Source organism: Diplodia seriata (assembly GCF_021436955.1).
Source record: "Diplodia seriata strain FDS-637 chromosome Unknown scaffold_9, whole genome shotgun sequence".
In the NCBI taxonomy this organism is placed as follows: Eukaryota; Fungi; Ascomycota; class Dothideomycetes; order Botryosphaeriales; family Botryosphaeriaceae; genus Diplodia; species Diplodia seriata.
This window is the reverse complement of record NW_027117316.1, coordinates 109109-131986: the sequence shown is the minus strand read 5'-3', so window position 1 is coordinate 131986 and position 22878 is coordinate 109109. Positions and strand designations below refer to the sequence as shown.

Below are 22878 nucleotides of genomic sequence, written 5' to 3'. Positions count from 1 at the left end.
GTCAAGAAACACGCATCCCAAGGAGAAAATGTCGGCCGCCCTGTTGCGACGTTCACCATGGACGACTTCGGAAGCAGCGTACTGGAAATTTATATTCAGCTGCATTCAACACGGTAATAGCGTACTGCTGACCTTTCTTGTGTAGCTGGTTGGGCCGGAACTGGTGCTCTGACCGATTTCTGAAAAGTCGGTAGAGAGTCCAAAATCCGTGAGGAGGATTGTGTTGTTGTGCACCAGTATAATCCCTGGTTTGATGTCCTTGTGCTTGACCATCTGACCATGCAAATAGGATAGTCCTGAGGCGAGGCAGCCAAATGAGGCCGACAAGAGAGCAATATCGTCAACAACCGAGATGTCTGATTCACGCTTCCACACAACTAGCTCCAGGAACGCTCTGAGGTCGTATTGTGCAAGAGGAGTGATGACGATCCCGAAGATTGTCGTTCCCAGACCTTGTTTTGTGTAACTACCAACAGCTTTAGCAATATGCCTATGATCGAGACGGCGATGCATGCGAAGCTCTTCGAGAATTGTCCTCCGCTTAGCCTCGCCTTGACTGGAACTCCACCTGATTTCCTTGGAGACGAGCAACTCTCCGGTCACGACGGATTGAATCTTTTTGACCAGGCCGTACGAACCATGCGCAGGCTTGTCGACCGTTGTGAAAGGTAGCTTCTGATCGTGCGCGAAGCTGCAGTCGAAACCGTCGCACCCGCCATCGCACTCGTTCTATTGTGTGCTTGTAGTCTCATTGTGTCTTTTTTTTTGGGGGGGGGGGGGGGGGGGGGGGGGGGGGGGAGGGGGGTATCGGTTCTGATAGCTTGGCCCAAAATCCATGTGTGATGATGTTGCCGTCGGGGATCACAAACTGATGTTGAATGCTTTGCATTTCGGATTTGAAAGCCGTGCTTCCACCTGCCGGAGGGGCGCATTAAGTGTCGAGGAGAAGAGTAGTTGGTAGCTCTGTGAGGACCGTTGCGTTACGCCACCCAGGAGAGTAAACGCAGATCGAAGAAAGTGCGAAACGGGACGAGGCTATGGCGGGGCTCATATACACAAGACTTTTGCCGTGGTCGCACAACAGCATCAGCCGCAGCTAGGGCCTCAAACCGAATCAAAAGGACACCAGAACACCGCTGGAAAGTTTCGGTTTCTTGGCTATTCTTAAACGAGTAATACAATGCCGCGTAGCACCAGTCTTTCCACCCAGCGCCTCGCACATAATGTAAGCCAATAATTAATAAGTGCCTCTGAACTTTCACAGCGCATGCGGCGGTTCAGCCGAAGCCGTCGAAACCTTCCTGTCAGCCTTCTCCAAGCTCGACTCCTCGACCATCCCGCCCCTCTCAACCGGGGACACCACCCTCTGCGCCGGCGACACCGTCCCACCCGCAGACCCCAACCTCTCCCCTCTCCCCTCCGCTCCAAACCTCTCATTCCTGCCCACAAGATCAAACTCCGGCTCAGGACCCCCCATCATATAATTCCCCTTCCCCCTCCTTCTCCTCCAGAACGCCGCCCTCCCCCTCCCCCTCCACCCCTTCCGCCCAGCCTCCACCCACGCCCCAAACACCTCCCTCCGACACAACAACCCAAACGCCTCGACCCCCACGACCGCCAGCACGAACAGCGTCGCCACCGTGATGCGCTGCGAGATGACAATCGGCCCCGTCTCCCCCAGACACCGCTCGTTGTCGCGCGTCAGGATCATGCACGTGATCCACGGCACGCTCGCCTCCGTGTTGGCCAGCGCGAGTTTCTCCTGCTTGTTGTCCAGCACGATGAAGACGACGCACACGAACGCCGTCGTGAAGATGGCCAGCGCCACGATCGCCAAAGACCGCCACTGCAGCTGCAGCACTTGTCGAACGCGCCGCGCGGCCGCCCGCGCCGCCCGCGCCCGCGTCCGGCTCTGCGCGCTGAAGGCGGCCGCGCTGTTTTTGCGGGCGGAGGGGTCGGCGGTGCCGGTGCCGGTGCCGGTGCCGGTGTAGCCGTCGGAGGAGGCGGCGGAGTTGGACAGGGCGTGCGTGGGGGCGCGGAGCAGCGCGGCTTGCAGGTAGACCTTGATGCAGTAGGCGAAGGTGAGGAGCTGGAGGACGAAGGCCAGCCCGCCGAAGGCGAGCAGCCACGCCCAGTACGTCGGGATCGAGCCCGTGTGGTTGACGTGGCAGTAGCCGCCGAAGCGGAAGGAGACGCCGGCGTGGGCGAGGACCGCGGACACCAGGCCGATGGTGACGGTCCACGCGCCGATGTTGGCGCCCAGGAAGTGGTACTTTGTTGGTGTCATGTCCCACACGATTTGCAGGTGCATGAAGAAGGCCCGGATGAGGATCCAGGTCACGAGCGTCATGCCGCCGAAGGCGGCGAAGGCCTGTGCGGGGGTTGTTAGTGAGGCGTGGGAGAGGTGAAGGGGGGGAGGGACGGGGGCGGGCTTACGCCGGAGAAGGCGCAGGTTGTGCTGGTGTTCATGTCGTTGGGCGTGATGGCGTTGTGGCACTGCTCGGGCTGCCGGGCGAGCGGGATGATGAAGCCCAGCTCGAGCAGCATGATGCCGACGAGGAGGATGATGTTGAGGAATGTCCGGCGCGTGGCGCTGACGGGGAGGATGGCCATGGAGATGAGCAGGAAACCGCAGAGGATGAAGCCGAGGACGTGGACCCAGGCTGCGCCGTCGGTCATGCCCTTGAAGTCTGGATCCCGTTTAGCTGGATCCATTATAGTGCAGAGAAGGCAACTTTCTTACCATCGGCGTAGACATAATCGAAGATGGGACATGGGATGCAGCATTTGGAGGTTGCGTTGGGGCCCTCGAGCGGGTTCAGTGCACAGGCTCGGCCAGGAACAACTGGTTAGAGGATCAGCATTGGAACGGGTTGGCGGGAGACGCTTGGACTGACAGCCTCCGCTTTTCGGGAATAGACTTTCGTCCAGGAAGGGAGCCGGACAGGCCCCGTTGAAGGGGGAGGTCATTTCAAGCTCGCCGGGGACTCGGAATCAGTGGAAACGCAGAGACGGTGTTTCGCGAAGGGGAGGAGAAGAGAAACACGGCCTCCCAGATCAAGGCATTTGTGAGTTGAAGAGGCAAAGAAGCTGAAGTGATGGGAGAGACAAAGGAAGCAGGCTGCTTCGGGGCTTGGGGGCCATGTCGGCCGGCTGCGGTGGCATGGGAGTGAAACGGACAAAGAACATGGCTGCCCATATCTTGCAAGGCTGGGAACGTCGATAGAGAAAAAGCGTTGATAATAAGCGGGTCTACAGCTACGGAACAGGTTGTTCAACGCGAATAACGAATGATTTTGCAAGGGGAGTCTGCAACGGGACGACGGCCCAATCTGCCATTTTCTTTCCTGGGGTTCTGATTGGCTCGCGATACATAAATTCCTTGTAAAACCCTGGTAGTGATAGGTGGGTTGCGGTGCCGCACATGTGACGAACTCGTAACCCTGCTTGTTGCGCGCTTCCGCAGAGCGAGATTGAATAGAAAAATTGTACGGTCTTGGTGTTGGCAGGACGGGCGGGAGATGCTAAGGTTTATCGGGTTCGTTTACGACGGGTGCGGGTATGGGCTAAATAGGCCGGTAGCACGAGGAATGAGGGCCCAGACATAAGACCCGCAGAGAGTCTTGGCGGTCTCGCCGGCTTGGAAGTTGCTCGGGTGGTGAGGCCGCTTTAAGCCCCGGAGCGGGGTACAGCAGGAAGGTGGATGACATGTAAAGTCGTGGCCTCAGCGAGAAAACGTCAACGGCGTCGCCTGGGCTTGAAGCCATTTCGCCACGGCTTCACGAGAGAGAAATGATGGCGGTTCCCGGTGCGATCGCAGATGCACACACAGCGCCGGTCGAGCGGATTAGGCGGCCCGAGCGCGTGACGGACGACTGTGAATTATAATCGTTAGCCTCACTATATGAAGTCACAGCAGCGTCCTGCCGTTGGGTGGTACTGCTGCCACGGGCCGCAGGTGAGCAAATTCAAGAAAATAATGAAATGCGCGATTAAATCGAGGACATGATGTATGCAGGACTCCGCATGTCTCCGCAGGTCGCTTACAGCTAGTGTCGTGGAGTCGTTTCCGCGGCGTCGAAAGACCAACAACATCGCTTCACATAATTGCGGCGGGCCAGCACATGCGCGCAGGGAGCTGTTCCGGGGCGTCAGGGTTCAGGTCGTCGAGCCCACGCGACGGCGCTGGGGGCGGAACAGGGGCCAGGGTCCAACGCCCCGGGTCGTCAATCGAGTGGCTAACTCTATCTGACTCCCCGCATCCTGACGAAGCTCTGCACGGCGAATGAAGGCGCTTAGGGCGTCGCAGGCGGGTTGCGGCAATGGGCGTGGGCGTCGTGCCTGCCGCCGCGACGTCAGCGGGATGGGGGAGCGTCCGAGCGTTGTCACATGCAGCTTGGGGGCGCCACCAGCCATGGGTTCGCCCAGCGCGACTGCCGCACCCCACGCGCCTGCATCCTCTCAACAGAGGAGCTGCTCCACTTCCAACAAAGTCTCCACGGCCCCTCCACGCCCTTCCACTGCCTTCTCCCGCCAGCAAAAAGCTGTCCTCTTCCTCGAGCCCGCAACCGCGTCCACCGCAGTCAATTGACGTCACGACCGCGACCAAGCTCAAATCACCCGCCGACCCCTCGCTTCTCCGCGCCGCAACCCTCAATCTGGATCCCGACCGGTAACCACGATGCCAGGCTCCGAGACACCAGGGACCGAGTCGTCCACCTTGCGCGAACGTCGCCCGCAGCCGGACTCCGACGCCGCCCAAGCCAACTGCGACAACGACGCCGCCGCAAGGGTCAGGGACCTCAATGAGCAATCCAAAGAGAAGAAGACATTCGGCAGGACGCCCGATGGAACCAGTCAGTGAAGCCCATGGCGAACCGTCATCTCCGGCCCATGTCAGCCTTGGACACTAACGCTCCTCAGTTTTCACTGTGCCGCACACCGAGGACATGGTCTCGCAGCTCCTTAGCCCATCGCAGCCAAAGAACCTCTCCGACCTGATCATCCTCGGCGTTCTGGCCGTCCATCTCCTTGCCCTCTGGCTCCTCCCGTCCACCGTGCGCATTCCCTTCTTTGCCGTCGTCTTCTTGCTCTGGCGCGCAGGCTACAACGTCGGTATAGGCTGGCTCTTGGCCGAGCAGTCGGGCCATCTCAGACTTGTCAGCTGGGCTCGGAAGACGCACATCTTCGAAGACCCGGCGGCGGGCAAGAACCGCCATCCTCAGCTGTATGCGCTGCTCAAGCGTGAGATGGAGACCAAGATTCCCGAGGACTACAAGTTTGAGACCGCTCCAATTGAGTACAATACCTGGCTGGTGTTCCGCCGCGTCGTTGACTTGATCTTGATGTGCGACTTTGTTTCATACTGCTGTTTTGCTGTTGCATGCGGCGGCCGTCCGGAAGGCGAGGGCCTCGCCATGACTGTCGGCCGCTGGGTGGCCGGCTGGGCCCTCGTTCTCTTCAACCTCTGGGTCAAGCTCGATGCCCATCGCGTCGTCAAGGACTATGCCTGGTACTGGGGTGACTTCTTCTACCTCATCGACCAGGAGCTTACTTTCGACGGCGTCTTCGAGATGGCCCCCCACCCCATGTATTCGGTCGGTTACGCAGGTTTCTATGGAATCTCGCTCATGGCTGCCAGCTACAAGGTCCTGTTCATCTCCATCATCGCCCACGCGCTTCAATTTGCCTTCCTCACGCTTGTCGAAAACCCCCACATCGAAAAGACGTACAACCCGCCTCCCCCGAAAAAGCGTACTCTCACTGGCGAAAGTGATGCTCGCCCCAACGTCGATGCTGGTCATGTGAATGGTGCTCCGCCGTTGGCTTCATCTGCCCAACCGTCGCCCGTACACAACCTCATGGGTTGGCAATCCCACGATTTCCACCGTGTCACTGATGTCTCAGTTATCCTGTTCCAGCTTTACATCTTCAGCGTCACGTTGCTCTCGCCGCAAACTCGCTTCTACCAGGCATTGTTTGTCGCTCACGCTGTGGCATGGAGGCTGTGGTTCTCGGCCGGTATCGGTATTATCCTGAGCGAGCAGTCCAACAAGAAAAGGTGGACGCGCCACTTCATCAAGTACGGAGAGAGCACCGAGGAGGCTTGGCGCCAATGGAAGGGACTGTACCACATCAGCTGCACCATGTGCTACGCCAGCTTCATTGCTGCGGCTTGGAAGATGTATGCCCTGCCTCCGGACTGGGAGTATGGCTTGGCTCTGCTAAGGCATGTCGTGGGCGTTGCGCTTGTCGGGCTACAAATCTGGACCGCCGTCAGCATCTACGACAGCCTGGGAGAGTTCGGATGGTTCTTTGGTGACTTCTTCTTCGACCACGCGCCCAAGCTAAACTACAGCGGCATCTATCGTTTCCTTAACCAGCCAGAACGTTTCCTTGGTCTCGCTGGCATTTGGGGTGCCGTTGTCATCACCTGGAGCAAAGCAATCTTCTTCGTCGCTCTCCTCAGCCACATCCTCACGCTCATGCACATTCAGCTTGTCGAGCGCCCTCACATGCAGAAGTTGTACGGCCAGAGCATTCGCCAAGACTCTGGTATCTCCAAGACACTGAAGCGTTCCCTTCCTGCCCCATTCCAGCAATGGCATGGTAACATGGACCGCGTTCTCGGAGACACGGTCGAGTTCGTTGAAGACTTTATTGATGCCGCTCGTCCCAAGCTTGCCGCCGGCGTTGAAACCATTGTCAAGGACGCCACCAACCTGTTCAAGAACTACCCAGCACGCATTAGTATTACCCGGGTGACCCCGGATCTCGCCGGCCTCGACCCGAAGGACTACAGCTTAGAAGTCTCCGGTGAGTCAGCTTCTGCACTGGCAGATCGTGAGCGCCGCACTGGTCGTGAAGGTGAGGACGCCCGTGGTCCAGCACGCAAGTACAGTGAGTTCAAGACTCTGTCCTTTGAGTACGGTGCGCCCATCAAGGTGCACTGGACTGCACCCATCAACCATTCAAAGAAGGATTGGGTTGGGTTGTACATGGTCTCGGACAACCTCTCTCGCGAAGTCACGCGCATCGCCTCCCAAGGCCGCTGGGTCGCCACCAACCCAGGCTCTTACGACAGCGTCCGTGCCGACGCAGGTATACTAGTCTCAGACAAGCTGGTCTCCGGCGCCGAACGCAAAGACGGCGAGACGAAGGACTTTTACTCGGGTGAGATGGAGTTCTCAGGTGACAAGCTCTGGTGGACCACGGGCGTGTTCGAGTTTCGCTACCACCACAACGGCAAGCACAACGTCATGGCCATCTCCCCGCCTTTCGAGCTGCGCATCGGCCGCTTCGACGAGGATGACGTCGAGCTGCGCCCGTCGGTCCCCAACCCCACAGCCACCAGCCTGGCAGACGGCCCGAACGGCAACATCGTCGAAAGCTCGCTCCGCCTCGCCGTCGAGCAGGCCCTCTTGCCCGTCGTCCGCAACTCGTTCGACCGCGACCCGGAGATCGCGCCGGAGACGGTGGACGAGAGCTTCGGCGGCCTGGTCGAGAGGGATGGAAAGTTCGCAAAGAGAGTCGTGTTTGCGGTGCATCAGATGTTTGGTGTCGAGTTTGCGCCCGAGGTCGTGCAAGCGGATGGATGTGTGAGGAACTTGGCGTGGCGGATTGTCAACGCCAAGAAGGTTTTGGTGAGTGGTGGAATCTCTTTTCCTTCTTCTTCTGGTGTTTCTTGAGAACCGTCTTACTACTTCTCAGGCAGAGTAAGAGAGCGAGACAACTGGCGTTTGTCTGGACGCGGTTTGCCTTCCAGCATTCCATATATCCTCTCTTAGAGGGTGTCTTCGTCGTCCCTTCCCGTTTTGATACTCTTCCGCGAATGCCCCAGTTGTCTGTTTGCTAATGCTTTTCTGCGCTTTCTCCTCCACACAGGCCCCTTACAGCATGTCGAGCTCCGGCGGCAATACTACGCCCAGCGGGGCAAAGTATTGAACAAAAAAGCCATCGGGCTTTTGTGAAGAGAGGACGGCAAGGGACGGAACTGGGAAAGTTCCCGGTCACATGGCGACCTTCGCCCACAGGGTGATGATGAGAGACGAAGGTTCATGCTTACGTTGAGTTATACCAGTGCTTGCGAGCGTTTGGTTTTTAATTTTTCTTTTTTTCTTGTCGCTAAAAAGATGTCAATGATACTCCCGGAGCAAAAAGAAAGATTGAGATTACTGGGCGGAACCGACTGTTTTGTTACGCCGAGGAGGTGTGTTGGGGATTCGGCGATGTAGTCAGTGGGTGTCTACCGGATGGAGATGGTAAAAAGAAAAGGCAATGAAAAGGGGCAAGCATCGTATTTGCTGTATGAGAGGGTCTCGGACTTCAAAAGCGAAATCAATAAAGTAATAGCGCGGAGCTGAGGCGATCTGAAAGTGAAGCTGGTTCGAGATGTTTTGTTCTTTGTCGGGTTGGTCCAACAATTGGAAAGCGATTGCGAGACGGAAGGCAAAAGCGATAATCAATTCCATCCCTTTACAGATCGGCAATTGACGTAGGACTCGGGTTTTTGGTCACTCTTCCTCTGGTTATCGCAGAAGCCTTACACTTCCCGTTTGGGGCATGAGTGCCGCGGCAACAATTTCCCCCTACGGCGGTACTTTCCGACAGTTTGCCAGAGGATCAAGCACAAGGACATCAAACCAGGGAATATATTGGTGCACAACGGCACCATCCTGTTCCCGCTTGTGTGTAGCTCCCGCATGATGTCTTCTCCTAGAAGCTTACGGTGTTCCCGGCGTTCGTCTGCCTCTTTATGCGAATCTAACCGAATGTTCCCGTCTCTCCTCTAGAAGGTCGACCTCGACCCTTTTAGTGCCGTTGACCTTCTGCCATTTAGTGCCGCTGACCTGTTACGTCAAACGAGTGGGCATCACGATCAGGACGACACCGACAGGAATTCCGACGGTGACACCGAACTCGATCGTATTTCCACATCAACGTCCGTTGTGCCTCTCTCCTTCAGTCCCTGCTGCTCCTATCGACAGAGTATGTTCGCAGCACACCACGTGCCGACCGCAAAATACGCAGTGGTATTATGTAACCAAGGAACAAGAATCCAAAACAGGCCAAAGCAATAAAACATCCACAAGCTAAGAGACGGCCCACACGGCATTGCCCTATGATCATCTCCCCATCCCACCCCCCGACCAAGTCATCAGCACTTCACCTCTTTCCCCTCCTCCCCCGCCAACTCATGCAGACGCGGCTTCTCCTTCTCCGACGGCAGCTCCACTTCATTATACTTGGTCGGCATCTCCGCCACGATCTTATCCACCACCACCGCGTTTTCTTCCGCCGGCAGCTCGTGCCGTTCGTTCGCTTCTCTTGATAGTCGTTGTTCCAGTCCTCCTTCTCCTCCTTCGCCTCCTCCTCCTCCTCTCCCTCCGCCACCTCCTTCTCCTTCTACTTCTCCACCACCGCCACCGCCACCGCCCTCCCCACCTCCGCCGTCCGGAGAGGAACTCTCCAATCCCTTCTTAGACGCGCGGCTCCCCCGGGCTCCTCGCCTGCCCCACAGATACGCGCCGGCGACTAGTAACGCAATCAGGACGACGCCGACGGGAATGCCGACGCCGAGCGCGATTTTGGTCGTCGTGGTGGGGTGTTTGCTGCCGCCGCCGCCGCTGCTGCTGTTGGTGCTGTGGGTGCTGGCACTACTATTGCTGGGGCTTGCTGTGGATGGGCCGGCGTCGGTCCTTGCTGCCGCTGGCGTTATGATGGAGGATATCGTAGTAGCCGCGGAATTGATGGTGAGCGTCTTGCGGTCGCCATCGGGCAGCGTGGTGGTGGATAGGGCGAGCGAGCTGATGTCGACGGCTGACGTTGTGGTGACGGTGCTGCCGGCGGCGTCGGTCGTCGAGACGACGACGAAGGTGCGGGTGATTGTGCCGCCCGCGACGGATGCGATTGCCTCGGTGACGCCAGATAGTATGCTCGACAGATCCGTGCTGGGGCCCGCGTCCGAGGCGAGTGCTTCGGTGACGCTGGATAGTAGGCCCGGCAGGTTTGTGCTGTCTGATGCGATTGCTTCGGTTACGCTGGACAGTATGCTTGGTATATCTATTCTAGCTTCGAGTAGGGTCATTATTGTTGACGTGATGTTTTTTTTTTCCCCGTCTGGTCGGTCAAGGCAGGTTGTCTTTTTGTCTTACTGTCGGAGAAGTCTCCTGACGATGCCCGCCCGGCTTTTGGGATTACGTCAGGATTATTGGCGGTTTTCAAAAAACTGGATTCTGCATTTCCCCTCGGCTAGGGGTCGTGTGGCGTCGAGTGTCAAGCATCCACTTAGGTGGCTCGAATGCGGGGCTGTGAACGGTGGCGCAGAGGCTACCTTTTAGCGCACCAGACTTTTGGCCGCCACAGGAACACGAAATTCATGGGCGCCAGAGATGATGAAGAGGATAATCGAGCTCTTTTCGTCGTATGCATGGCATGTCTAGTGCAGCGTTCATCTTGTGGAGAGGCACGCGTCTTCGGACTAAGGCGTGTTTCTCCAGACGCGAAAATGATAGGATCAGCTCGTCCGACATACTTTCTCTGCTTTACAAGCATTTCTTGCACTCCTGTTAGCTCTTCTATCATCGCATCATACCGTTTCACCTGTCGCAATTTATCCTTCATTATATGCCTCTTCAAACATCATCGCACTCCCTTAGTGTAAACTCACTATAAGCCTTTCATCTCATCCTGAGGTACAGACATGAAATAAGGGTTAATGATTTTACAACAATTACAGAAGAACCACAGCTCACATCATCCGACCGTTTGCGCATGATCTTTGTTATCGCGAGCCCCCCATGAAGCCGACCAAGAATACTGAAAACGCAGGACCCCCCTCCCAACAACAAAACTACCGCGCTTGTATCGGGGTGTCGCGAAACTATAAAAATCTGTGAGCATCTTGATATCGCATGCATAGCTCCATGTTCTAAAGGATTGGAAGCGGTCATTCAAACCCTAGTTGCTATGCCACGGGTGACCTATATTCAACGGTAGGCTTATGCCTCCTCAGCATATACAACCTCACTCCTCCCAAGAGGCCCTGAAACATACTCCACTTCTTGCCGAATCGACCAACATTCAACCCTAATCGCTCGCCGCCAATTAATTGTCGAAAGAAATTGAAGAACGCCATCTAGACAAACATAGACGGCATTGCCAGACAGACCAAGTCCTACAGGATAATCGCTGCGCGCCCACAGCAACGAACAAAGCCGACAAACAAGACAGGATATCGAGTAAAAATGTCCCCGCTCCGTGTGCCATTACAATCCTCCACCTCCACCTCCCCCTCAGTCCCGCACGCCCTCAACCTTCTCCTTCTCCTTCTCCTTCTCCTTCTCCTTCTCCTTCTCCTTCTCGCCGCCGCCGCCACCAGCGCCGCTACCAGCCAACTCATCATCTCCATCCCCCGCACCGTTTCCCTCCCTCGTCGTCGGTGCCGCCGCCGCCGCCGCCGCCGGCGGCCAAACCACCCTCCGCAACCCCACCACCCCCTTCCAAACCGCCCTCAGCGCAACCCAAACCACGACGCCGCGAAAAACCGTCCCGGCAACAAACGCGACCGGATCCTTCGCCGCCGCTCCATCCCCCATGCCCGCATTCCACCACTTACCCATCGACCCCATAACCCCCGCCGTCGACCCGCCAGTGCACCGCGGCAGCACGGTCGTCGTATACGTCGACGCCGCGCCGTCTGGACCGTAGTACGCGGTGATGGTCATGACGGTGGGGCCGGTGGAGGGGGAGCGGTCGGTTTCGGGGTTTTGCTTGACGGCGGCGGTGAGGGCCCAGGCTGAGCCGTCGGCGTCGGTGAAGTGGGTGGTGGTGGAGGTGGTGGCGGGGGAGGAGGATCCCGCGGAGAGGTCGGCGGAGAGGGCGGAGTAGATGGAGGCGATTATTGAGGCTTTGTCGACGGTGGGGGTGGGGGCGGTGGTGGTGCTGGTGCTGGTGCTGGTGCTGGTGGACATTGTGGAGGGGAGCGAGCGCGCGGCTTGTGGTGTGGTATGTTATGGTGGTGGCTGTCGCGCGGCTGTGGAGCTGGAAGGTTTTGAGGGCGTAGGGCTGAGGTTTTGATGTGCGTATGGGATGCGCATGCCGAGCGGTGGCTTCGCGTCTTTATGTGTCGAGGCTCGCTTCTTGGCGGCGTAGCGTTGGCTGCGAGGGAAGCGCGAGCTAGTTTTGCAGTGTGTTGTATTCGATTGTTTTCTGGCTGTGGCATTGGTGGGCACGAGGACGAGGTGTTGAAGGATGCGGTGGCAGTGCAGTGCTGACAGGGATCATCGGATTCGTAGGTACATAGCCCCCCTCCTGGTGTCCAATCCGGCATCAACACCACCGAGTCGCCAACATGCCCCGCCACCGCCTGATCCGCAACACCATGGAAATCTCAGCGACGCAATGGGAGGCAGTAGTTCGTCTGCTCTGCGCACGAGAGACGTCGGTGCGGCTCTTGATGGTACTCTTACCACTCCAACACCCTTTCGCGTCCGATTAGCAAAAGGACGAAACGCATCTGCGACTTCGAAGCTTACCTCTGCGATGCAACATCGCGCCGATTAACCAACCTTTCTCTGGGCAGTGTCGACGGCGACGTGTTCGCCCAATGGCCTAGCAGCCGTAGCCTGGTGCTCCATCTCTTGGATACCCTCTGTCGCGGGCATTTCCGCAATATTGAAGCTGGTGGGTAGCTCTTGTCGTGGCGTCTGTTTTCCTTGTCGTATTGCCATCCTGAAGGGTCGGCCGGCTCGCTTGCCCCACAGATATGCGCCGGCGAGGAGCAGAGCTATCAGGATGATGCCGAGAGGGATGCTCAGGCCGACGGCGATTTTGGTAGTGTTGCTGTCCTCGTTCGTTGCGTACCCGGACGCTGCTGCGGCGGCGGTGGTGGTGGCATTTAGTATATAGTATACCTTTGACTCTACTATTGTGTAGCCGTGCGTGGTGATGGTGTAGACAATGGTCGATGCATCCGGTATGGTCGTCGAGGAAAGTTTCATTTCTTCGACTTTGAGTGTTGTTGTACTCGTGATAGGTGCTTCGTGCCAGCTGATTTCACCCGAGGCCGACGCTTGACCCCAGATGCTTTCGATAGACGTTTCTCTTCCAGCGGCCATGGTGAGTCTTCTTCTCATCTGGAGCGGATCCTGGAACAATCGGCCATGAACGTGTGCTCCACTGAAGAAACCTTCCTTTGGTAGTTGAAGCTAGCGAAACCGAGTACTAAACAGTACGTGTCGAAAACAACCGGCACATGATCACCACTGAGTTCAACTCTCTGGGTCGCAAGTGGGTAATGCCGGACTCATGGTTCGCTGCTCAAGCGCCTGTGTAATTTCCGTAGACGGGTGTTGTGCTAAAAGCAAACAACCCACTTTTGTCGTAATGGATAGACGCTCCGCAATCAGTTACACAAAGGCGTTGGCGGTCGCACATTTCCCGGTGCAATGCTCTCTCCGCTCCACGATGGATTGTGATTTATTTCCTGGCATTGCAGAGGGATGCTGCAGGTGCCGATCAATTTCTCCGTCTGGGATTATTTCCAGGACAGAGACGACTGAGCTGGGATTTCCCGTGGAAGAAGAAGACGGACAGAGTACGAATAGAGCAAACTTGTGGAACGAAACTAGGATGTCACACTACTGCTTGGCGTGCTATGTGGGAGCCGAAAGTAATGACAAGTGGTGATCTTGGAAGGCTTTAAACGGCCGCCTGGACCGCCCGTGAAACTGCAGAAGTGCATTCCCGTGTGAAATGCAACCAATGACGGTCTAAGATTTCTATGAGAACCCAATGCAATAGGCGCTAGGCATAGCTACGGTCGGTGGTCCTTTTTCCAAGATAAAAGCGCGGGGTCTTCATGCGAGCCGCTTGATTGTGACGTGGTATTGGTCCCTACAAGATGCCGTCTGAATTCTCCGATCTCATAGCAGTCGAAAAACATCACCACGAAGAGCAGCAAGTCGACAACGAAGGAGCTGCAAGCTCACAGCGAACCCATGATGAAGAAGGTGCTCCGGAGTTCCCCGCCGCAGAAGTACAAGCAGCTCCGAAAGGGCGCATTCTAAGCCTCAAATCAAAAACATTTCGGATAGTCGCCATCACCATCTTGGTAATAATCACAGTAGCCATTGGTGGAGGGGTGGGAGGAACCCTGTCGCAGAAGGACAGCAACGACACTGCCAGTCAGGCTAGCGCTGCGACCCGTTCATCCACAGCTTCAAACCGACCCTCAGGTCCAATCAGCTCGCCGCCAACCAAAACTCTTCCATCACCGACCACCACCGAAGTTGTCGGCCCCACGACCACGCTCCTCCGCGACTGCCCTTCATCCAACTACACCATCTACACCGCAGCTTTCGGAGGAAAGCCGCGCCTCTTCCGCAAAATCTGTAACGTGGCTATCATGAACTCAGCCCGCGACGAATGGATAGTCAATGTACGCACGACCACGTTGGATGACTGTATTGACCAGTGCGCGGCGTATAATGCACAGGAAAAAGACGCAATCAAGACGGGCGACAGTATCGTTTGCAATGCTGTATGCTGGCAGAACACGTTTGACACGGATTGGCCGGGGCAGTGTTTTGGGTATGCGACGCTGAATTCGACTGACGAGGGTCTAGTGCTGAGCACCAATGATTGGACGTGCGATTCTGCGGCGTGGATCAATCAGTCGTTTGATTGAGTCTGGGGAACACGATACTTGGACTTGAGTCAAGGATAACGTACAGAGCTTCTAGGAAGTTACTGTTACGGGCGGATGATTTCTGTTGGACTCGCCTAAGTTGAGCAGCCATTCACGTCTTTTTGACCGCGCGAGATCATTTCTTTGGTACCTTCCATAATCCTCGCTTCAAGATTTTATACTCTGACGCGCTCGGTTCTTGGTGGCTCGGTGAACGTCGTCAATGCCTGACGTTACTAACAATGGCGCGCAGAACGCACTATCCAGCCTGATTCTTGGAAGTTGGATAGCAAGAGGGATGAACATTCGTTTTCATGACCCTGCAGCATGCCGCGAAAGCATGCAGAATGAACGCGCAAGCACGGCCGAATCCGGCTGAAGGAACAGCCTCGCTTGAGAAAAGATCGCGATCGGCATACACATGACATCGATGCACGGCAAGAAAACGGCAAGCCGGCACGGGTTCGAGCTGTCGTGCTGCGACGGGCCCTTGAACTCGTGGCCGAGGAGCCAATGACGTTCGGCGACAGGGAGCTAAGCCTCAGTCTCCCCATGTAGTTGCGAGCCTTATCGCCTGGGCCCCTTGGCAGAAGAGAAAGAAAGAAAAGGTAGATGCGACCAGACAGAACAAGAGCATGCGACTCTGTTAACGGACGAAGACTCAGGACGCGCAACCACCCAATGCTCAATTCCAATGTCATATCCAGAGCTACCCCACCACGTTTTAACCGGTCTTGCTTGGCAGACAACTCTAATGCAACATGCACGTTCGTGTGGAGGGGGCTTAGCAATTGACGTAAGCCAGGCCAGGCCCGCTGGAGTTGCGATTCGTCCATTGCGGGGTTGCCGAGTCGACGCACGATCGGCGAGCGAATGAGGAACAACAAAGGCCTGGCACAACCTGATAGCTATCTCTCTTGGCAGAGTTTCACCAGCAGCTCGTACCCTTGTGCCACCCTCTTGCTTCCCCGTCGCAGTCGCGCGTCGCGTGCCTTGGTACCCACAAAAACCCCGAAACGGTGCTGCACAGCCTCACGCAAGCATTCTGGATATGCGGGGTTCGTCGGCAATGACGGCGACGGGAAGGACATGATTGTGTGAAGCGAGACGAAACAAGAAAGATGTGTGGGCAAGTGGGCAGCGGTGTCACCTAACTGAGGCTGTGAGCTATCTCTGTCCGCCGAGGCGACCATTTCCCATGTCCCGAGAGCTTATTCCCGACTTCAACGCAGCAGTGCCTTATTAACACGTAGTTCCCGCCAGTGTTTCCACAATTCCTTCACCTGCTTCCGATATCCTCTGAGGCCTTACGTGGGGAAGGCCCATCCATTCGCTCAACACCAACCCTAAGCCAAAGGAAACCACAACAAGGCACCATCGCCACCACCCTGCCCGGCGCAGCATCCCCACCCACACTGGATCTCCAATCGTTCCACCACCAAACACCTCGCCCAGCCCCAGCCCCGCCCCCACGATGTCGACCACCACCACATACCCCACCTCCACCTCCACCACCTCCATCCCAACCCAAACCGCCGCCCTCCCCACCGACGACAAAGACGACGACGATGACGACGACAACGACGGCAGCACCCGCGCCACGACCATCACCACCAGCCTCACTTCCGCTTCCGCAACATCCTCCCCCTCCACCACCACCACCACCATCCCCGGCGCCTCCATCGGCACCGTCGCCATCTCCATCCTACCGGGCGGCAGCTCAACCATAACCGTGACGCTCGCCACCGCCACCGCAACAGCGCCGACAATCTCCGGCGGCACCGTGACGACGACGGACATGGGTGGTGGTGGTGCTGCTGCGACAGGGACGAGTACCGACAGAGCAGAAGGAGGAGGCGGCGGCACCGGCCTCTCTCCCCCCGCCAAAACCGCCATCGGCGTCGCCGTGCCGCTCGGGCTGCTCGGGCTGCTGGCCGTCGCGGGCGGGGCGTACATGCTGGGGCGGTCGCGACGGCAGAAGCAGCAGCACGACCCGCAAAAAGGGTTGCTGTCGCCGTCGTCCTCGGCCCCATCGCCATCGCCGTCAGAAGGCGGTAGCGGCGGCGGCGGCAGCGGCAGTGGTGGTGGCGGTGGTGGCGGCCTACTATCCTCCCTCCTCCTCCTCCTCTTCTCCTTCTTCATCACCCCCTTCAACCACCGCCGGCGGCGATCCGCCGGTACAGACTCCCCGCGCCACACCTCCTCTCACCAGCACGACAACAACAACGAGGTCGACATCGAGAAAACGCTCATGCTGCACGCAGCCGCGGCGGGACCGGTCGAGCTGCCGACGGGGCCCGACGTGCCCGAGTTGCCGACGGCGGCGAACTGCCAGGAGCTGCCGGCAACAGCGGCGGGGATGGGGGTGGCGGGGGTGGGCGATGATGACGCGGCACGGCGCGTTTGCGAGGGAGGGGAGGAGACGACGGCACAGCAACGGCGACGACGACAGGAGGGACGACGACGACGACGACAGGGGAGAGGAGGAGGAGGAGGAGAAGAAGCAGAAGAAGCGGTACTGTCGCAGGAGCGTTTGGGCAAGGAGTTGAACGGGGCGGGCGTGGCGGCGGGGACGGGGACGGGGACGGGAGCCGGAGGCCCGCGGGATGGGCGGCGGATCAATTATGTGAGTGCGAATCGGAAGCCGGTTGCGACGATGGTGCCGGCGAGGAGGGCGTCGGGGGGTGGTGGTGGTGGTGACGGTGGGGGGTGCGAGGGTTCGCCGGTTAGTCCGGCTGGGACGGTTGCGCGGAGCCGGGCGGAGGAGGAGCCGCTGTCGTCGGTGAGCCCGATGAGTAGTCATGGTTTGCTGATGGGGTTGGCGGAGCTGCCGGGGGACGATGCGGTTGGGAGGTTGGAAAGGGAGCGGATGATTCCCTGAAGCGTGTATGCGTGCGCCGGCGAGGTGGGGAGGAACGCAATAAAGCAGTCCTCGCGATCAGCGGGAATAAGGTAGAACATACTATGCATGATTGAATGAATTTGATTCGAGCCTTTGGTGCAAGCCATAGGACCGCCAAGGCAATAGAGATGTGCTCACAAATGGTGGGAGAGTCCCGAGAACTCGGTAATGATCCATGCGCAGATTCACCTACGGAGAGCCTTCTACAACTTCCATTACTCCCTCTATGGCAAATCTTGACAAACTTGCCGGCTCAGGTGGGTTGCCAAGTCCATTCCCCGCGATATTGGCGTAGTGGCTGTAAAAATCTCCATGGGCCACGACAGTATTCCACAAGTGAGGAGCTATGCATCGTCTCTAGCAGGGACGAGTCGAAGTTGGCCTCACGATCGGGGAAAGTGAAATGGCCGAAGGGCTCCAGTATGCCTTGGGCGGAGAGGTGGATGTTGCGCTGGGCAAAGCGTTGAAGGGGTCAAAGTCCTCCCTCATCCGCTTTCTGCCCTGTGCAATGTACTCATCGAAGCATGTCTGAAACGCTGCCATGTGCTGGCGCAAGTTGTCAGAGCCAAATTGAGACTCTGAAGGGAGACGAGAGAGGAGCGGGTATTGCGCTGGCGAAGAGCAAAGGCTCAAAGACGGTGATAGCCGTGTCATCGGCGCAGCGACGAGAGGCCGGGAAAGTGGTGATGTTGGGCATTGCTACGCTCAGAAGTTGAGTGGGGCAGCAACATTGAAGGGGTCAGAGTAATCCATAGCAGCGACGCAATTGAGCTCAAAGCCTTCATCCAGGAAGGTGTCGAAGACCATGGGCTGCGGTCGCGGCGTCGGGCGCGGCGGGCGTGCTCATGGTGAGGAGGTGAAGTCAGCTAGAGCGACAGGAATACGTTATAAGGCGGGCGCGCGACGGTGACAGTAGTGCGAAGACGTTGGGGTGGAAGGTGTGTGGACGTTTTGGAGGACTTGTTTTTTCTTGGGTCGCTGCAGCTGGACCCCGCATAGTAGATAGATAGGGCCCGGCGATTGGCGCGAAAAACGCACCGACGATGACGATGACGATGCAGTCCGGCGATCTTCAGAGACATACGGGAAGAGTCATGCAAGTCATCCGACGTCGTGCACCCCCGCCGCGGCGCCAATGAGTCGTATACAAACTCCTTCCACCTCACTCCACGTCCCACCACCTCTGCGCGCGCGCATATATAACTCACCGCGACCTCCGAGCTGTCCGATCCGCATGAGCTCTTCGGCCAGACACGCGCTTGTCCGCCCCGCTTCGATCCTGCCCCGCCTGTACTCCCACCCAGCAGCGCAACGACCCATCGCTCACCGTCACTCACTCGCACAACACCACCACCGAACCCAATTCTCCACCGCCGCGACGATGCTCCACAGCGCCAACCAGCAGTCGCAACCCGACCCCACGGCCGCCGCCTCTACGCCAGGCGGCGTCGTCGACAACACCACCACCACCGCCGCCAACAACAAACAAAAGCTCATCTTCGCGCCGGGCGAAAGCGGCGCCCTCGCCTCTCAAGCCGCGCAATTCCACAAGGGCGCACTGGACGCTTCCGACCTGTCCCCGTCACCATTGACGCAGTTCCACCAGTGGTTCGGCGACGCCTCGGCGGCGGTCGCGCACGCGGAGACGGCGACGCTGGCGACGGCGCAGCTGCCGTCGGGGCGCGTGTCGGCGCGCGTCGTCTACATGAAGGAGCTGGACGCGCGCGGCTTCGTCGTCTACAGCAACTGGGGGACCTCGCGCAAGGCCGCGGACGTGGCGAGCAACCCGCACGCCGCGCTGACGTTCTGGTGGCAGGGGCTGGAGCGCCAGGTCCGCGTCGAGGGGACGGTGGAAAGGCTGCCCGCCGAGGAGAGCCAGGTCTACTACGATACGCGCATCAGGGGGAGCAGGGTGGGGGCGTGGGCGAGCCGGCAGAGCGAGGCGTTGGCGGGGAGGGAGCAGTTGGAGGAGCGGGTGAGGGAGGTGGAGAGGAGGTTTGAGGGCCAGGAGAAGATCCCCGTGCCGCCGTTTTGGGGCGGCGCAAGGATTGTGCCGAGTGAGGTCGAGTTTTGGCAGGGGAGGGAGAGCAGGCTGCATGATCGGTTCAGGTACACGAGGGATGAGAGTGTTGAGGGCGGCTGGAAGGTGGAGCGGCTGAGCCCGTAACCGGCGGGTTGGTACGGCTCGTGGGATTTGGGTTGTTGGTTGTTGGCATCTTCTTCTCTGCTCAGCCAAGATCGTCAGGGACGGGACTATGGGGGAGCTAGCGACCGATGATCGAGACGGGTGTCGTTGTTGTTCCTTCGGTCCGCAGACTAAGTAGATATGTTCCTATAATTAGCACAAGGCGTTTTTCGCTTGGCCGGCCCTGGACTCGGAAACAACACGAAAACGAAAAGTCGACGTCCGCAGCGTGTAGCTGCCAAGGTGAATGCGAGCCCCGAGTGATGTGGACGCGGATAGGGTCGTGTATAGCAGGGTCGGATATAGCGATCTGGCGGGTCGGAGGTACTGGCCAACTGGAGGGTGTTGATCTCGAAAATCCGGGACAGCCCGATCGCCAGGCACCAGGAACGCGGCTGTACCTGCGTCCGACGTACTAGCCTGCGCGGCCAACCCAGCACCGGTCACGACAGCCTCGTCAGCAGCTTACAGGCCGCGTCGACACGCATGAGCCCAAGTCAGGAGAAGTCAGCAGGTCTCAGTCCAGCGCCGAGGTCCGCGCCGAGACAGGCGTGCGCCCGCCGCGCTCTGAGCGCTGCTCAACCTCTGCGGCCCAGAGCCTGGAGAGTGAGGCTCAAACTCACCGCCCCCGTTCGACAGAGTGCTTCTGGAAGCGCGGCTGTGGGAGCGAGGGAAGGAAGCGCGCGGGAGTCGGGCTCAGGGGCCTGGAGAAATATGCAGGGCATGCGCGGCGTCGATGGCATGCGCGGCGTCGATGGCGTGCGAGCGGCCGATGAGAGCGCTTCGGCAATGCAGCAAAGGCGGGCTGCAGTCGGGATGCCGCGACCTTGGGCGTCGTCTCACGGGCTGTGATAGGCCTGCCCAAGCCACCGCATCACAGTTGCACGGCCGTTGGCGCACGGAGACAGCACTGGTGTTGACGTGTCGCACCCGCGCACTCTCGCCAGCAGAAAGCGAATCGCGCGGCGTTTCAGACGCCAGGCACCGCCTCTCGCCCCGTCCTGCTCCCGCCTCTGCCTACAACACCAGTCTCACGCCCGTCGCAGCGCAGCACTCGCCCGCGCAAGAGCTGCGTCAATGGCAGGCCAATTCGACTCCGGCCCCCGCGCTGCGCGTGTGGCCCCCAGCCGCGGGAACGACTCCCATCACTGGCTCATCAAAGTTAATCTAAATTAGTGACGCCGGGCCCAAGCGCCTGATCAGGCACCCCCAGCCCTACGGGAGATGTTCCTTGCCCGCGCGCGCCAAAGGTCGCAATCGGCCCACTTGCCCTCGCCTGTCTTGCCTGAAATGATGCCAACACCCGCCTAGCCAGCCAATGCGTGGCCGACGAGGCTATGCCGCCCGTTTGCCGGCCTCGTCAAGCTGCGGCGCCGGGTGGGGCCCTGGGCTTTGTCTGGGCCTATATGGCGAGGCCTGTCCCCGCCGCGCCGCCCGCCGCCTCTTGATCCTTCTGTCGCGCTTCAAGCTGTGAGTGGTGAAACAGTTGGAGCAAGACCAGTGCCGCTCTCTGCATCACGCCTGTCCTTACCGTTCGATTCTGGTCTCGGATCCCCGGCCGTGCCTGTTGCTTGATGTCGCTTTGACTTTGCACTACTCCATCACACCACTCGCTTCCAGAACACTTCATCCAACCATCCTCGCCGGCCCCTCGCAACCCATCCAGGACACACCGTGGCCATGTCTTACTCGCAACCATACCGCCCCAGGCCTCAACGTCCCGACAGGACCCCCAGCACCAACAATGTCATTCCCTTCCCGCCTGGCGCGCCCGCTGCTGGTCCATACTCGCCCTCAGCATACTCATCACAGCCGTATTCGCCGCAGCCTTACTCGCCCTCGACATATTCACAGCAGCCTCGCTTTCCCTTCACCCCGGAATCGTCTCGCCCAGGTTCCTCTGGATCGCACCGGCCACAGCCTCGCCCCGGACCCGGTCCCTACCAGTACCCATCAAGGTCCGGCACTGCGTCACCGCAACAAAGCTACCGCCCGCCCACCGCTTCCTCTTACCGCTCCCAAACCTACGGAAGCCCAGCCCCGTCGTCTCCCCACCGTCCCGACTACCAGCGGAGCGCAGCAACATCACCTCGTCTCGACAACCGGCCGGGAACCGCTTCTTCCTCGAGGAGCCCGCACCCATCATTCGGCCCGCAGCAGCCCTTCAGCCCGCAGCAGCCTTTCAGCCCCGGCTTCGCCAACGATGGAACGCCGTCCCCGCTCTCCCAAGCAACCACCCAGGTCGAGCTCCACGACGTAGCGCTCGAGTCTGAGCAGGCCGGCAAACAACGGGACCGACCACCGACCCTCCCTCCGGCACCGCCAGGCGTCCCCGCTCCAACGACGCACTCCCGCTTCTCGGACGCATCGGCGGCCAACGCGGCGGCGGCATCGCGCTTCCGGTCGGCCGACCAGTACAGCTGGCCGCGGCTGGCGCAGTGGACGCTGCTGCCGATGATCCTGGTCATGTCGGCGGCGGTGGCGATCCTGATGGGCCACAGCCTCAGCCTGTACGGCGGGCTGAAGGTGGACGGGACCATCGACAACACGGTGGACACGCACCCGGTGTGGCCGTCGGAGCTGCGGCTGCTGCCGTCGTGGCTGCTGCTGGCCGTCGGCTTCACCAGCTTCTGCTGCTCCATCATCGTGTGGGGGCTCAGCCTGCGCGAGCGCTTCATGAAGCCGGTCAAGCGCCTCCAAGGCACCCGCGTCGGCATGGGCATCTTCTTCGTCGGCGCCTGGATCGCCGCCCTCGCCGTCTACAAGCTGTTCGAGGCGGGCCAAGGCGGCCAGAGCCTGAGCGGCTACGCGTGCGAGCACAAGTCGGACAACATCACCGGCGCGTACGAGATTGCAAGGGTCTGCACCGAGCAGGTGAGTCAATGCGCAAGGCGTCGTGTCTCGGGTGTGGCGATGATACTGACTGCTTTGTTACAGAATGTGGGATTCGCCCTGGCCATCGCTTCGGCGATCCTCGAACTCGCGTTGATCGGTTGCTTCGCGATGAGGACCCTCAATGCCAAAAAGGACAGCGCTTTGAGTGAGAAGCTGTAGGCTGCGTCTGGCTGCGATGTCGGGCCCTTGCTGTCGCTTTCCATCCAC

General features: G+C 59.0%; 4 protein-coding genes across 4 annotated transcripts; 3 read left to right on the top strand and 1 right to left on the bottom strand.

Moving 5' to 3' along the window:
• Positions 1-105: 105 nt before the first annotated feature.
• Positions 106-2715, bottom strand: SLS55_008471 (uncharacterized protein; the record flags this gene model as incomplete). The annotated part of the gene is made up of 3 exons (XM_066779879.1): positions 106-729; positions 1640-2371; positions 2437-2715. The coding sequence occupies 3 exons, from the start codon at positions 2713-2715 to the stop codon at positions 106-108; spliced, it is 1635 nt and encodes a 544-aa protein (XP_066629108.1).
• Positions 2716-4681: 1966 nt separating this feature from the next.
• CHO2 (phosphatidylethanolamine N-methyltransferase) lies at positions 4682-7688 on the top strand (the record flags this gene model as incomplete). Its single annotated transcript, XM_066779878.1, has 2 exons — positions 4682-4856; positions 4924-7688. 2 exons carry the CDS (start codon positions 4682-4684, stop codon positions 7686-7688), a joined length of 2940 nt encoding a protein of 979 aa, XP_066629107.1.
• Positions 7689-18972: 11284 nt separating this feature from the next.
• Positions 18973-19758, top strand: PDX3 (pyridoxamine-phosphate oxidase; the record flags this gene model as incomplete). The annotated part of the gene is made up of 1 exon (XM_066779877.1): positions 18973-19758. The coding sequence occupies one exon, from the start codon at positions 18973-18975 to the stop codon at positions 19756-19758; it is 786 nt and encodes a 261-aa protein (XP_066629106.1).
• A 1698-nt stretch (positions 19759-21456) lies between these two features.
• On the top strand, positions 21457-22830 carry SLS55_008468 (uncharacterized protein; the record flags this gene model as incomplete). The annotated part of the gene is made up of 3 exons (XM_066779876.1): positions 21457-21556; positions 21815-22650; positions 22714-22830. 3 exons carry the CDS (start codon positions 21457-21459, stop codon positions 22828-22830), a joined length of 1053 nt encoding a protein of 350 aa, XP_066629105.1.
• Between the last annotated feature and the right edge of the window lie 48 nt (positions 22831-22878).